Below are 16,986 nucleotides of genomic sequence, written 5' to 3'. Positions count from 1 at the left end.
ATAAATGAATAAGTATACATACTGATTAAATAAACACTAGCAATGCATTAATAATACTCTCATAAAGATAAGAAAATGCATCAAGATTATTAAAATGATTTTTCTATCGTACAACACACCACCCACCCACCACCACCACCACCACCACCACCACCGACCGAGGTTATCTTTTTGTTTTCTTTTTCTCTCTCTTTTTATTTGTTCTTCAATTTGTTCTGTTCTGTTCTTTTTTTTTTCTTTCTTTTCCAAACAAAAAAATATATTACTCGCATCGGTATAAAAATACCATCAGTAAAATAAATAACGTCAAACAAATATGTATATATAATTAATAAAACAACATTATATGATTTATTTCGTAACGAAAAAAAAAAAAAAAAAAAAAAAAAAAAAAGATAAAAGATTATTGTTTTATATTTTAATTGAGAGACAAAAAGTTAATTGACCGATTAATTCGAAAGGAATGAAATTATTTGAATAAAACAAAGAGACGACGACGCGATTTTATCGACAAACGTTATGGAAAATAATAGCAGTGCAGAAAAAATATGATGATAATTCTGTTAGATATTATTTTGTCCTCTCGGGGAAAAGAATGTTGCAATGCGCAAAAGCGAATAAATGATACTATACCACAGTCATGCGCTGTTCAGAAACAGTTCTCGGGATACAGGTGCGTTGTTTCTGCATTTTCTACAATCTGAATGACGCGTTTCATCGTACAACCCACTTCGTCAACGATTCAACAACGATAGTTCTTCAGTTTATCGTGTATCCTCGTAGGAAGAAGTTCTTTCCACGTTATCCTACAAATTTCTATTCGTATTCTATCACAAACGTGTTAATTCAATTTATTAATCGAACAACAACAACAACAACAACAATTTATTCTCTCATCTTATATTGAAATATTAACAAAATAAATCATATTTGTTATATAATTCGTTGGAAAGGATAATATTATTTCAAAAGTGTCGCGAACTTTTGTTTGTTTTTTTTTGTTTTACGATAAATTACAAAAATCGTGGAAAAGAATTGTAAGTAAGCGAGGATTTTTTTTTGGATTTTAAACAACCAAAGGATCGTTCATTATTTTATTTCACGAATATTCGAAATAAGGGACGAGTTACGTATATTTGGGATCAATTTCGAGCAGAATTTTGGATAAGTATTTCGTGGTAAGTTGAATTGATGATTTATCGTCGAGTAGTATTATGTGCTTCTTTGATTTTTTAGAATTTGTGTCCTAATTTAAATAACAGATATGTGACAACTTTGTTGCTTTTTTTTTAGTTCTAATCTATAACTATGTTACACGATAAAAATAATTAGAACTATCGAAAAGTTTTGCGATTACTTGGTACTAAAATTATTTTTTTTTTAAATTGAAACAAAACTTATAAAGAAATTTTATCGATAAATCTAACATCAAAGTGTATGCTAATTAACGTTTAATTATTTTACTATTAAAAAATACACCAAGTGCAAATCACAGACCTTATAACAAAAATAAAATATATATATAATTTCTATAAAAAAAAATAATATAATAATAATATATAATTATTAAGAGATAAATGAACTCGCGAACACGTATAAAGATTTGAAAAGAAATAAGTTTAGACTATCAATAAAAATAGTATCACGAACGTAAATTAACTATTACAACGGAATGCAATTAAAAATAGTATTTCGTTCATGAAACTGTGTGACGATTATAAATTTTGGAACGTATCGATTTTGGATTGAATCCAAAATCATTTTCGCTTACGTCTTAGCGTGCGTAAATGAAATTCTTACCTTGGATAACATAGATAAAAATCAAATACGCGATATATAAGATAGAAACAAACTGATCGATAAAAAACCAATACATATATACATATATATAACTATATTCTTCCTTCTTACGTATTTTTCTTTTTCTTGAATTAATTATAAACACACACACTTCCTCGTGATTGAACACGTGTGTTTCATCTGTGCACGTTTTTTACCTGTTCACATTTCGAATAATGCAACATGCATTATGCATGTGCACTGCAACGTGCTTTCGTTTTATTTATTTGTTTTGATTTGAAGATTCAAAACTATTCAACCAAATCTTGTGATACGAGTTAGGATACAAAAAAAATTGATAATTTTTTCCAAACAAATTTTTAAACAAATTACAAGTAAATATATGATAAATCATTTCAATCCACACAAACACACATTTATAATACAATTTTGTAGAATTGAGGCGTTTCCTTTTGGAAAGTACGAAGACCCTTAAGTATTGGATCGATAGATCTGCTGCCTATAACTGTTCTATAACTCTACTCACAATTCTAATAATTATGGTCAACCCATTCGTATTTGCTTGAATATTTCATCGATTTTTATATAACAGTTTGTTTTCAGTCTTACGAGGCGTGGCATTTTTATAAATAGAAATACAACCGAAATACAAACCGAATTTCTTGTTTCACATTTCCCAAACGTATAATAATATTCAAATATTATTATTAATACATACGTTCTCTCGAATAATTTATTTATTAATTTTTCTTTTCTTGCATTAGATACAAAAATAAAAATAAAAGGAAGTTATAAGTTAGGAGACCAAACATAACGTGCCAGTTTTTTCTTTCTTTTTTTTTTGTAAACGTAATTTTTGGATTCATTTTGGAATGACAATGATTTATATTTATGTAAAGAATATGTTAGATCTTGTCTTCATATGTGTATTTTTCGCCGATAAAAGCGGAGACGCGAAAATCGACCAAGTCGGTCGTCATGGTGATACCTCTTTCTCCCCCCCCCTCCCAGCCCCAACTCCAAAGCAAACGCTAAACTTCGGCCAATCAGCTATTCGATATGTCAGAGTAAATACAAAAAAGTTTTCCTGTATTATTCTTAGAAATGTATCAAAGAGATAAAAAGTAACGAAAATAATTTCTATCTTTATGTACAAATTTTTAAATCAATTTAAAAATAAGAGAACAAAATTAATAATTAATAATATTTTTTTATTTATTAAGAGAGATTTTGGAATGGAAAATGTTAAGATTCGTATGATGAAACGTCAGAATATTTGAAATTAGAATTAATATAAGAAAAATGAATGATTAATTTGTTGTATTTTCTTATTATTTTTCAGCTTATTAATAATATCTTCGTGTTCTATTTAATAAAATGTTTTTTCTTATGTTTTTTTGTTTTTCAGTAATTGCTAAAAGGAAATCAATAGAATTAATATTTGTATTATAATAATAATATAATTCTGTATGAAAATGATGATGCATGCGTTGTAAATACACATTGTAACTAATTTAGTAGATGCTAATGTCATACTTTTATACTTATATTTCTCTATTTTTTAATCTAATCATTAATTAATTTATTCTTTTAATTTAATTATTATTCGCTCACAATACCGTAAAGTGTCGCACGCACTTTCCTACGCACATACATGCTTGCACGTAGTTTTGTTTATGCACTACCTCGAGGGTGAGTAAAAACTTACAATTTTTATTATTTATAATATTTATAATTATATACTTTTATCATTTATAATGTTTATCAACTAATCACATAATATATTGTAAATAAAATTGTAAAATGTATGTAACAAATAACAGAAGTAACTAACATAAGAAAACATGATCGAATAAGTAAAGAATTTTTCAATTATTTCTAACGTTAATTGCAAAATAATTGTTGAACAGATGCATCGTTAAGAAAACACAAAAAAAAAACAAAAGAATAGGAAGAACAACTTGCAAATAATTTCACGACTTCTTTTTCTTCTTCTTCTATTTTCTTCTTTTTTTTTATTATTATTACAACGAATTTAAAAATGAACGAACGTCGCGTATGCAATGCAACTGTTACGCGATGATTAATAAGAAGTAGACATAATTGAAAGATAGTTTGTCTGTTGACAGTACGTACGAGTATAGACTACGAGAAAAACACTGACCCTATTGTCAACCAGTTGCATTGATAATTGCACATGCAATACAAACGAGAATAAACATATTTTATCTTGTTAATCCTTTCACTTAATTTCATTTATCATCAAACATTTGTTCTCTCTCTCTCTCTCTTTCTTTTTCATTTTTTTAATTTTACATTTGATTTCTAATAAACTTGATCTCTTTCGAATATTAATAAAAATGAAATAATAATAATAATAATATATAATAAATGGAATATATATATTTATTTCTAGGAAAATAGAAATCAAGGAAGAAGCGTGCATGCTGAAACAATCGACGTTCGAAATAAACGAGGAGGAAGGGTTGAAGGTCCTTATGGTAGGAGAAAGGTGTGCCAGATCTATTCCGGGCGAGATCCAAGGGCTGAAGGGCTGGCCCCGTCGTTGGATCCACTCGGGCAATAGTTATATTTAAAAGCCAAATAACAAATGGCAGATCGGATTAACATTAAACATACAGGGGATGATTCTGATAATGATATTAACAGATTACCGATGATATCATCGGCTAATTCGGATAATATTAATGATACTACTGATATTGTTGTTAACAATAATAATAACAACAATAATAACAACAACAACAATAATGTTAACGATAATAACGATCGAAGAACAACAGTAATGGCGTATTTGGAAAAGGATTTGATCAACAATCGATTACCAACTATTGATTCGAAAAATATTGATCCTAGGAATAATTATCGATCTAGAAGGGCACCCATAGTTGGTTGGCATAATGGAAGTCCTACGGTATTCCCAAGTTCCCCATGCAAAACTCCTGAACTTGATTTATACAGTAGAATTGATTTCGATGGTCCAATCAGCGAGATATCATCATCCAAAAGTTCTGGCATTTGTCAGGATTCCGGTAACACAGAAGATTTGAGTAGTTTGGCTGATGAAAGATTACTCGAGTCTACACCAGCAAGAACGATTGATAGAAGTATAGAATCATTGTCACCCGATAAGGATACACTTTTGACCATGTCACCTGATCATTTTGGTAGAAATCGTGTTTTGAGTTTGGGAGACGAATTAGGAGACAAGTTTGATTTTTTAAGTCCCGACACTGATGGTACGGATGACAATAGAATGTTTTCAACAACACCGATTGAATCAAGAAATAGTCCGATTAAAATTAATCCGAGAAAGGATGATACGATATTACCAATTATCATAGCAAATCCTGGATACCAAGGTGACGTTAAAGATATAAGCGATTTCGACAGTGCCGTTGATTTGGAAAATGATTTGGATTCAATCATCGAGGATAAAGAAATGAATAAGAAACCACGTATACCTGATGGTGGTTGGGGTTGGGTAGTTGTTTTAGCATCCCTCGTCATTTCAATGATTGCCGATGGAGTCTCCTTCAGTTTCGGTTTACTTTACATCGAATTTCTCAAAGAATTTGGTGCTAGCAAAGCGAAAACCGCTTGGATCGGTTCATTGTTTATGGCAGTACCATTATTATCCGGTCCTGTAATGTCAGCTTTGGTCGATCGTTATGGTTGTAGAAAGATGACCATAACAGGAGGTCTGATTTCTGGAATAGGTTTTGTTCTGAGTTGTTTTAGCGACACCATCGAGGTAATGTATTTGACTTTTGGCGTGATTGCGGGTTTGGGTTTAGGTTTGTGCTACGTCACTGCGGTTGTGAGCATAGCTTATTGGTTTGATAAAAAACGAACGTTAGCTGTAGGTCTTGGTGCATGCGGTACCGGTATTGGTACATTTGTTTATGCACCTATGACTACATTTTTTATTGAGGAATACGGTTGGCGTGGTACTTGTCTGATGTTAGCTGGCACATTCTTCAATATGATAGTATGCGGTGCTGTTATGCGAGACCCAGAATGGTGGATTTTGGAACAAAAGAAACAACAACAATTATCATCGCCGAGAAAATCCAATACAATTAAATCTGAACTCGATTGTGGTTCGTCGCATGCATTCTCCGATGAGTTTCCAGGTGTCGAGGAACTTAGGCAAATGTTGAAGACTGGTAAAACGGAATATTTACTTCAAAGTCTTGGTACTAGTACTGCAACACCCAATCGTGCTGCTACGCGTGGTTCTACTTTCCGAAGTGTCGTCAATTTGCCAACATTCGTCAAGGAATCCGAAAAGGTAGGATGTAAATTATAATTATTGATACGATAATAATATATAATAAGTAGAGTAAGTTTTAGAATTGTTTTTTTCTTTTTTTTAACTATTGTTTAACTTTAATGAGGATAAGCGATAAAAAGAAATATCTGTCTACGAGGATTTCAGGTGCCATTGGAAGTTTTAGAATCATTATCCGCAAATTCAAGACTCTACAATGTTATATTAGAAAATTATCCAAATCTTTTGAAGTGTCGTAGTCTGTCCGATAAATTAACGGACGATTCGTCAGTGATAGATGAATACAAGAAGACAGGTGTTACCATGACTATGAGGTTAATTGAATTTGTTTTTCAATACTACAATTGTCTTTGATTCGATGCAATATTTCAATCGTATATATTTTTATCAGAGTCAAGATGGCCGATGAGAAAACAAACCCTAATCAAATTCAAGATACGAACGAGAAGATTAATGGGGAGAAAAAGATTTTTCAAGAAATCGATGAAGCCAGTCATTTCATTAAAAAAGATGTTGTCATACCGGTAAGTATTATTTACGAAAAAAAAAATATATATATATATAATAATGTTAATGAATTATATTTTAAATGTTGAATGAATTTTTAAGATGACCGATACCGAAAAGGTAAAATCTAGACACCATATACCCGGTTTGACTGATGGTGTCGTCAGAACTGATTCCTTGCCATGGTTGAGAAGACAATTTAGCACAAATACGCATTACTTTAAAGACATAAGGGTACATAGAAATTCTGTCATGTATCGTGGGGCAGCATTGAATTTACAAAAGTATAGATTGAGAGCAAGCAGTTGTCCAAATATTTATAGAAACAGTATGACAACGTTGGCTAAGGAAAGCGAAGAGGTAAGAATCTACCATTTATAAAAATGAATTTCAAATCATACAACATTATATTAAAGTTATAATATCAATTGTAGAAATGGTATAGCGAATTGGTTAATTTGCTGAAAGGTATGATGGACTTTTCGATGTTTTTGGAGTTTCATTTTTTATTGATGTCACTATCAACGATATTATTGTTCACTTGGTTCATCGTGCCTTACTTTTACCTCGCTGAACATTTAACGAGGAACGGTTATTCCGAGTCAGATGGTGCTAATCTACTTAGCATTATTGGTATAACTAATACAATTGGAATGGCAAGTTGACAAGTTATAAACAAAAGGAATCATAATGAATTATCATAATTATAGAATTGTTATAATATACTTGATAATTTGACAGATCGGTCTTGGATGGGCAGGTGATCAGCCCTGGATGAACGTCAGCAAAACTTACGCCTGTTGTTTGGCTATATGTGGTGTATCAACAATGCTGATGTCCACGTTTACATTACATTACATACCATTGATCATAACCTCGGCATCATTTGGATTATTTTTCGCCAGTAGTTTTAGTTTCACCCCAGTTATATTGGTAGAACTAATACCATTGGAAAGATTTACAACAGCTTACGGTCTTACTTTACTTTGCCAAGGTATTGGAAATCTTTTAGGACCACCGCTGGCCGGTTGGTTATTCGACATAACAAATTCATGGGAAATGTCATTCATGATGGCTGGTTTGTGGATCATTGTTGCTGGATTATTAATCGGTATCATACCTTTCACCAAAAATCGGAAGATTTGGGGTAGCGGTCTGATCGAAATGGAACGATTAACTTTGACCCAGAATCAAGCGTAGTTTGATACTTTTTTGTTTTTGTTTTTTTTTTTTTTAACATAGATTCAATTAGAAGCGTGATCTAGGCATGCATTTATCTTTCTTCCTTCTTTTTCTTTTCTCCCCCCCTTTGATCTTTTAGTATTATAAAAAAAAAAACAAAGTGAGATTTAAATAATCGCGAATTAAATTAATCATATTAATAAATTCATTTTCATTTATAAGAGAGACAAGTATTTTCTCAATTGTTAAATGTGTGGTGTATACCTTATTATTATTATTATCGAAACTTAGGCCAATTTTGATTGGATCTATTTAAATCTTGCTATATCTTTTTACAAGTACACCTATCGTGCCAGGACAAGCAGTTGTCCCTGTTTCTAGTCTTATTAGAATAATAATAATAATAATAATAATAATAATAACGAGTGTCTCGAACTATTACTTAATTGTTAATCATTTTGTAATATAAATGAATTTATATAATTGTTAATTTTATTTAACATTAATTCAGATATATGATGTTCGTTTATTGATTTTCTATAATTATCTATCTATAATTATGTTAATGTTGAGCTTTAAGCGCCTGAACGTTGACGTCAATTCATACTTGGTCGATAATTGCAGTTACCAATGTCATCGATATATAAAAACTGTGTTGGTAGGAAATATTTTATTTTTTAAATTCCTTATGATATGCAAATCGATCTCGTTTGATGTACAAATTGTTGCCTATTGTAAAGGGGTTGATTAAACGTTTTCTTTTTTTTTTTTACCGATAAATGGCACTTGCAAGTTAAATTTATCGACCGAGTAAATGTAAAAAGTGTTGCATACCTACAGGCAACTTGATATTAACATAAATCATTGTAAACCTTCTTCTATAAATAATTGTATTTGTTTTTTGTTTTTTTAAACTTCGATTTTCATAATGAAATATTTGGCTATGCCGAAAATGAAAAAATTACCCATGGTCGTGCCTAATATATTAAGTGATGTGCCTTCGATGTATTTAGGAGCAGAATTTTTTGCAGGGCTTCCAAACATCGAAGCTATCGATGAATAGCAAGCGCGAGCAAATTTCATAATCTAATTATAAGTATATTGTTGTAAACTCGTGGTTCCCAATGTAAAGTACACGGTCTACAAAAAAAAAAGGAACAAAAAAAAACAAATTGTATTTTAAAAAAGGGGATACATTTTTAGAATGATATTTGTTAAGCAAATTTTCGTAATATTATTTCTTCTTTTCATAAATTTCATGATTCGTAAAAGTTTGTTCAGACCAAGGCCAACACTACTATTTTATCCGAACAAATAATTTCACGATTTTATCTTCTCTTTCGTTATCATAAATTTATAAGACATATACTATAGTAGTGGTAAATTGTTTCTTGGAATTGATTTATCGATCTTCGCGTGTTCAGGAATTCGATTACTTTTATTAAAGTTTCTATGAACCTCTCTATATGGGATAGTCAGAATTTAATTTTAAACTTTGAATAATAAAAATGATATCTTACAGAGACGAATGCATTAGAATTTGAAGTAGTTGCCAATAAAATTGGGAACCACTGTTATAAATCTATGTACAATGAATTATACACAATGCTTACGAGTTCAAGAAATAATTCTGCATGCGTTTTCTTTCTTTATTCTTTATACAATGAATATTGTTCTTATGACTGTGCATCGAAAATGTTTCTTTTTTATTTCATTTCATTTCTTTTCACGAACAATGATTTTTTAAAAAGGTGAATATTAAAATCAAAATTATTTCTTCGATATAATTCACAAGAATAGCAATTCAATGGTTGCAATGTGATTAGTTTTACGATTAAAGAATTATTTTGTTTTCGATTTAATTGGAGAAAATACATGAAAGAAAATTATTTCACAAAATACGAAAAAAAACCAAGATCTTTTTATATAATCTTATTACCTGTTCCATTAAAACGATAAATTATTTGTCAAAAAATTCAACAGATCTATTTAATCTCTTATAGCAAATTTTATATCTTATCTTTCGCGGAGACTAAATAAATTTATTAGCCGAATAAAATACGCGTTCGTTCTTTACGAGAGTAATAAACGTTTCCGATATTTTTATCTAAATTCTTAAATAAATACATAACAAGCAATCTTTACGAAGTCTCGCATATTGTAAAAAAGAAATAGAACGATAAGTATGCAAGAAAAAAAAAAAAAAAAAGAAGAAACAGTAAATCTTGCAGTCTAATTAGATATTGAAGAAATAATTCAATCTAATAGTAAAAATCGTATCTTCATTTTTCTATTAATCTTTTTCTTATACACAATTAAAAGAGATTAATATATTAATTAATATAAAAATGATATTTTAATCAAATTCTAAGAGTAAATCTATTTTCTCTTTTTACAATCTATTTTCTATAATCAATATAAATAATATTAAGAATTCATTCCGACTTATTAAAAATATAATCTAAAATATATCTATATCAATTATAAAAATCTAATTTTTCTATATAAAAGTCATATACATTAGATTTACGATATACTACGAAGATAATATTCTTCGCAAAAAGAATAAATTTACTTTAGGTGTTTGACTGACACGTACTTCAAAGCAACGAGTACACGTGATAAGTATGAAAATCGATAATGTTAGTCGAGATTTGGGTCAGCTTCTTAAGATATGAATTTTACAATGACGTCAAGTCTTAAAACTAGACTTACGAATCCATCTTAAATTCGATCAATTTCATTCAACTATTTCTTAGTCATTTAGTTTGGAATATATAATAAAAAAAACAATCAGAATTATTTATCCTTCCCAGATATTCCAATAAAATGAACACAACGATCAGTTCTAACGATTCGTTTGATTTGTTTGTTTACTACTAAATGTTAATTAATAATATCAATATCCAGGTGACGTGGTTGGACTAACTGAGTGTGGACTCGGACTACGACTTTGATGTTCTAAAACTGGAGTTTTAGGAACTCCAACTAAAGTTGAAAGATTTCTCAAACTTTTTGGAAATGTCCTGGTGATGATCGAGTGTTGTGGACTAATTAAAGCATCACCCATGACACCCAAACGCACACCATTCCCATATCTATGCAATGTTATCGACATATCTAAAAAGGAAGATAAACAAATTCATTAGATTACGGAGATATTTTAATATGTCGAGTTTAAAATTATTGAAAATGAATTTACAGCAATTTCCTTGCGGTGGTCTCCAATAAATAACAGAATCTACATCTTCTACAGGTAAATTACCATCGATGTGAGTCAACGACAACGTGTATCTTTTCGATAATTGATTGAGTATCAATTTAAGGAATATCGATGGAAAGAACGAAGATATCAAACCACGCGATGCTTCGGCAGCTGTTATAGCATAAATTGCACTTTGTTTTGCTCTGGCTTCTTGTACGTTTTTTTGTATAACCTTGAAATATTAAATTGATCAAGAATTAGAAACGAGTAACAAAAAAATTCAGGACAAATTTGTAGAATTTTATGGATAGAATTATTACCTGAAGAATTTCAAGTAAATCATCCTCGAAAAGTGGAGTTCTAGTTGGTAAAGCCAAACATAGAATACCACGGGCTTCGTGATTACGCAAAAAAATGGCTCTCTGATTGACGAATTTTGCTATAGTCAAAACATCGTCAGGAATATTCATACCGGAATGCATGAAATATTTTTTCAAGGAATCAACGATTGCTGTCAATAGGATTTCGGTATTCGTAGCTCCCGTAACACTTGAAATTTTTCTCAATAGATCCAAACTGACCTCATCGGACCAAGCGACAACTTTTCTACCGCATCGTGGTATAATTTGCAATTTATTAGCATGAGGATGTTTTAAAAAAAGTTCTTCGAGTATTAATTTAGGTGTACCTATTGCTATCCAAGTAATGGAGAACACTTCTATGGTTGCTTGAATTATCAATGGTAAATAACACCATATCATAGAAGTCAGAGTTTCCGGATAGAAATGTTTCTGTTTCGATTGCAATGCTTGAAATTCTTTAATCATCAATAATGGTACTTTCAATGTTAGCGTTATTAATAAGTACCATGACCATGCTATTATCGAATTAATTGTGTTCATTGGATTAAGGGCTCTGACAAAGCCAAAAAATATTACGGACACTCCGAAGTTTCTTTTGTTGACTTCTCGTTGAAGTATAAAAAACATGTCGAATAATTTAAGTCCTTCGGATTTTCTGTACTGTCTGTAAATTAAAGAAACAAATGTTCTGATAATTCTAACGAATAATATAAACAGAGCACATTGCGCGTGTGTCTCAGATTAATTAATATTTATTTGTTTGACTACCTTGTCAATTCTTTAAATGTTGCAACCAACACGATCACTCCGATTTTAACGCATTGAAATATACCAATTTGTTTCTTCATTATTTCTGGTCGTTCTATCGGATCATTGTTGCAAAGAAATTCGTTCCAATGATTGCTGAAATTTTCAGTTAATTTTTGATGAAGTTTAGGCAAAGCCGATGGTTCCACGTAAAGATCAGTGAACGGTGAATCGGTTTCCTGGCAAGCCCAATTGTCGGATGAACATTTCAATGGTAGAAAATCGGCAGGTGAAAGATGTTCCAAACGAATTAACAAATGATGTACTCGTACCAAACATATTTGATATTCCTCGTCGTTGAACAAACAATTGATAACGTGTACTTGCCACGGTGATCTGTCAATTGGCAGAAATTTCGATGTAACGTCGCTCACGTATTCCTGCAAAGCAAACAAAAATAATATATTATTCATTTAAAAGAAAAAACACGGTACTCGTGTTAAAAAATTATCGTTTCTCGCTGTTACCGAAAATAATAATAATAATATTAATAATAAGAAGCGCGAGAACGTTAAAATAAAAAACAAGCTTTATTGTTAGATTCGAATTTTTCGAATTTTCTACAAGCTCGTCGCAATAGATTCGATTAATACAACGTAAAACGTAAGATATCTTTGAACTCGTTGATAATTGTTTAACTGTTTTCGTTGTAATAACGAGCGATAAGCTCGACTGCTTTTAACCGAACCACCAGTTCTTGTCGTGATATCAAAGGTCAAAAATATATTTCTATGCAATATTAATGTTATTTTTTTAAACGTATAAATGTGTTGGTTAATTGAAAAAAAAAGAAAAAAGAAAACAACAAATGAAACTTTAAAAAAAAGGTTTGACCGTATAGAATTATTTTCCATATTAAATTGAAAACATATTAACCTACCACCAACGTAAATGCAACGATTCGAATGATCTCGATTAGGCTTCTTCCATTAAATAATTTCTTAGTTAAAAACCTGAATATTGGATTCGGTGATAGGTCTATTCCGAAAGGAACATGGCGAATTAATAAGATGATTGTCCAAGGAAAATTGTTCGTTATCCTTCCATAGATAAATATTCCATTTCGTGGACAATGTTAATCTTAGAAGTTTCTTGTTAGACGTCAAATGTAACAAATGACTTCTCATACCTTCGGCAATCGATCGGCCTTTAACAAACAGCGTGTATATTCCCTAAGAACAAAATAAATAAACACTAAAGAAACATATTAAATAATCAAATTTCCTTTTTCTCTACGAATTATACAATAATTTTACTCTTTTGTTAATAATCGTTTTACAATACTCACATGATTTCTACCTTGATCCAATATACTTCGAATATTATTATCCTCAACGACAATGCAATTAGGATATTTCCATTTGACGAAATTGATCAAACACTTTTTCGACCATGTCGTAACTTAAACAAAAATACAAATAAAAATAAATGATAATTATGGTGATTCACTAATGGGATTAAATCGAAGTTTGAATTACCAAGATAAAGGAAGAAAAAGATCGGTAATAAAATCATTCCGAATAATGTTATAAAAATAAGATTCATTGGTATGGCAAGACTGAACAAATCCGTCAATTGGAATGACGATGACGATGATATGACAACCATGATTATATTAAACTATTATACTACTTTTTTTCTCTAATTTTTCAGATACTTTTTTTTCTTAGTATCGAAACTTTGCGAATTGTTTGAAATATAATATGGTAAACGATTATCGAAATGTGTTTTCGCTTAGTACCGATTCATATTACTGATAGATCAGACTACTTGACGTTCCTCTTTGATCGATGACCGCAGTTGACCTCACTCATGAAAAAGAAGAAGATAGAAAATACTATAACTGTTACGTTTATAAAAGATATAATGACCTTTTTTTTAAAGCTACTCTTTTTCTTTTACATTACAAGTGTCTTATGAATTCATTTCTTTAAATCTAACAAATTAAATTTTATAATACGAATATGACAATACAATATATAATGTAATTATATTTAAAATTATTATAATAATATATTGAAGATATTTTTTATTTTAATATTTTATTCAGTACTATTTACGATACGACTTACCGACTAAGATCTGATGGTAACTTACCATCAGAATTACCGACTGAGATCTGATGGTAACTTATCATCGGAATTACCGACTGAGATCTGATGGTAACTTASTATCAGAATTACCGACTGAGATCTGATGGTAACTTATCATCGGAATTACCGACTGAGATCTGATGGTAACTTACCATCGGAATTACCGACAATAAAAAAAACGCGAAAATAAAGAATGCAATTATGGGTTTTAAATGAGCAATTAGTGAGCAATTAACTGCAATTATTTTTTTCTTTCTACGGTAAAAATTTTTTATTTTTCGTATGATAAAGGTAGAGCACTACTATTACCAAAATCGGCTTAGCCATGTTACTAGAATTTCAATATATTTGAAACTTTCTTATTTCCTAGTAACTTTTAGTAACTAGAAGTATACACAAAGTGAATGTGTAATTAAATTCTATTATACATTTAAAAACATATAGCAATTAGAAATCTAATATAGATATTTTGTTATATATTTATATTAAAGTGAAATGTTAAAGTTTAAGAGTATGTACAGTATATTCTTAAGAAAAATTATAATTTAATTATTAAAGAATCTTTACGTAAAAAACATACGAACTTTCTTTAGATACGGCTGATAATTTTAAAACATTTAGATAGTTAAGTACTGCTTTTATATACGGTAATTATTTAATAACAAACTTCGCATTAACTTCAATTATATTTTTTTTTTCTTATCCAAACAAAAAATGTATAACAAAAAATATATATTACTCGCAAATCACAGTATATAAAAATATCTAGTAAAATAAAGAACGTAAAACAAATATGCAATCAATAATACAACATTATGATAATTTAATATAGGAAAAAAAAAATATGATAATTCGTTAAATGTATTTGTTTTATTTATGTCGAATCATATGAGCTTTTGGTAGCATAAAAATTCCAAAATACCCAAAATAAGGAACACCCTAATATATACATATTCACGGTAATTGTGGGACCTAAAAAGAAATACATTGATTGTAAAAATGTACATTACGTTTATTAATTAATTAATATGACGATTCGTAATGTGCGTCACGATGCACCTTACGAAATATCAAGTGAATTACAAACAGGCGCTAAAGATATAACGTATCTCCTAAACGGGGGGGGCGCCATTACGAATTGGTTAATTATTGGGGTGTGGAGGGTTGATGGGGAAAAAATAGAAGGGAGAGGAAAAAGGGAAGGAGAATGAATGAATTGTAAAAAAGGAGAGAAATACGGAATACCGTCGTCAATTGCAATAATAATACTACTACTACTACTTATAATAATAATTAATAGCTAATTCGAATTTGTTTATATATATATATATATATCTATATGCATATGTATAAACAAAAAAGATTGAAAAAAACGGATTTAGATATATATATATATATATTTATCATCGTAAGCTTCTATTTTTAATTAGTTCTCTTATTCTTATCTTTCTTACGTTTTTAAAAAGCCAGCCCGATTATAAAACAAACGATGAAAGACGATAAGAGAATAATTAAAGGGGGGTAGTTAGTTAGTATGTTAGACGACGAGGGTGGAGGTGGTTGGGAGATGATGATGATGATTACGTACGAGAAGGAATGACGAATACGCGAACGTCGTATTATAATTCATTATTTTCGATACAGGCATAGTGCTACACGGTTTCCTTTTAAATGACAGTGACCGTTACGTATTTATGTTATTTCATGATATTATTATTAATATTATTATTATTATTATTATTATTATTATTTATATATATATCTTATGTTTTAATTATATTCATATTTATATATATGCATGTATATATAAATATATATATATATATTTATACATACATTTTATTATACTTTAACGTAAAAACTATATTATAAATATATATATTATAGCTTAGTAACTTCTAACGCGGGGGGAAAAAAGGGGTTGAGGGTGGTGATAATATTTACACAGCCTTGGACCGTTGTTATTGTTTTTTTTTTGTTTTGTTTGCATGGTCCAGATATTCCTGTTAAATTTTTTCATTTGTTTAAATCTTCGCACGCTCTATTGAATGATGATAATAATAGAATTATATATCGATAGATAATATATAATGATAATTATTGACGACGATGATAACGGTGGTGGAGGAATAAAGGGCTTAGCAAAGGGGAGGAGTAATTTGTTTTATCATTTTCATTTTTAGTTTCTTTAACCACAACCCCTTCCTCCCCCGACCTCCCCAAAGAAACTCGATTATTTCAATTTGTTATGTATATGGATGACGTTCGTTAATAAGTTGATTAATTATTGTTGATAACATCGTAGAATATTTATGCATCTTTCAATGTAGTAATTATTATTATAACTAGTGTGTTATTAACATTTATACATAGTATAATCAAGTTTCTCTCGCATGCATATGTATGCACACGTTCACACTCCCCCTCCTAGCTTTATATTGTTCTTTTTTTATTCTTATTTATTTCTTTTTATTAAGCATTAAATCGTACTACAAACGACAGCTCGATTATGGTTGTTTTTGTTGTTGATCGTGTATCGAAATATAAAAAGGAATATAAAAAGTATGAAACGAACGTGTATGATTGTAATGATAGAATAATTATGAACAATAAATCAATCGTTATTTTAATCTTTCTAATTAATTCATTAATTAATTGTTATATGTTCGTTTATATATATATGCACCGTTATTAACGAATTAATAAATCACTTAT

At 29.7% G+C, this 16,986-nt stretch overlaps 2 protein-coding genes across 2 annotated transcripts; one reads left to right on the top strand and one right to left on the bottom strand.

The window, feature by feature from the left end:
* Positions 1–928: 928 nt before the first annotated feature.
* On the top strand, positions 929–9,432 carry LOC106790824. The gene is made up of 7 exons (XM_014756000.1): positions 929–1,178; positions 4,217–6,115; positions 6,263–6,429; positions 6,507–6,639; positions 6,725–6,982; positions 7,057–7,278; positions 7,364–9,432. The coding sequence occupies exons 2-7, from the start codon at positions 4,412–4,414 to the stop codon at positions 7,820–7,822; spliced, it is 2,943 nt and encodes a 980-aa protein (XP_014611486.1). The 5' UTR covers positions 929–1,178; positions 4,217–4,411; the 3' UTR covers positions 7,823–9,432.
* A 6-nt stretch (positions 9,433–9,438) lies between these two features.
* On the bottom strand, positions 9,439–13,905 carry LOC106790825. The gene is made up of 7 exons (XM_014756001.1): positions 13,657–13,905; positions 13,467–13,579; positions 13,132–13,350; positions 12,140–12,558; positions 11,330–12,035; positions 11,007–11,241; positions 9,439–10,924 (listed from the first exon to the last, which is right to left on the bottom strand). Exons 1-7 carry the CDS (start codon positions 13,784–13,786, stop codon positions 10,704–10,706), a joined length of 2,043 nt encoding a protein of 680 aa, XP_014611487.1. The 5' UTR covers positions 13,787–13,905; the 3' UTR covers positions 9,439–10,703.
* Positions 13,906–16,986: the final 3,081 nt, after the last annotated feature.

The sequence above is a fragment of the Polistes canadensis genome, unplaced genomic scaffold, assembly GCF_001313835.1.
Source record: "Polistes canadensis isolate GaletaPanama2010 unplaced genomic scaffold, ASM131383v1 scaffold_262, whole genome shotgun sequence".
NCBI classification, from domain to species: Eukaryota; Metazoa; Arthropoda; class Insecta; order Hymenoptera; family Vespidae; genus Polistes; species Polistes canadensis.
This window is presented reverse-complemented; position numbering and strand designations above follow the sequence as displayed.

Coding starts and splice junctions, on each gene's coding strand:
- LOC106790825 (XM_014756001.1), bottom strand. CDS start 13,786: ATGGTTGTCATATCATCGTCATCGTCATTCCAATTGACGGATTTGTTC. Junction 12,559..13,131: donor TCACCGAATCCAATATTCAG/GTTTTTAACTAA, acceptor TTTGCTTTGCAG/GAATACGTGAGCGACGTTAC. Junction 10,925..11,006: donor ACCACCGCAAGGAAATTGCT/GTAAATTCATTT, acceptor CTTCCTTTTTAG/ATATGTCGATAACATTGCAT.
- LOC106790824 (XM_014756000.1), top strand. CDS start 4,412: ATGGCAGATCGGATTAACATTAAACATACAGGGGATGATTCTGATAAT. Junction 6,116..6,262: donor TCGTCAAGGAATCCGAAAAG/GTAGGATGTAAA, acceptor CGAGGATTTCAG/GTGCCATTGGAAGTTTTAGA. Junction 6,983..7,056: donor TGGCTAAGGAAAGCGAAGAG/GTAAGAATCTAC, acceptor TATCAATTGTAG/AAATGGTATAGCGAATTGGT.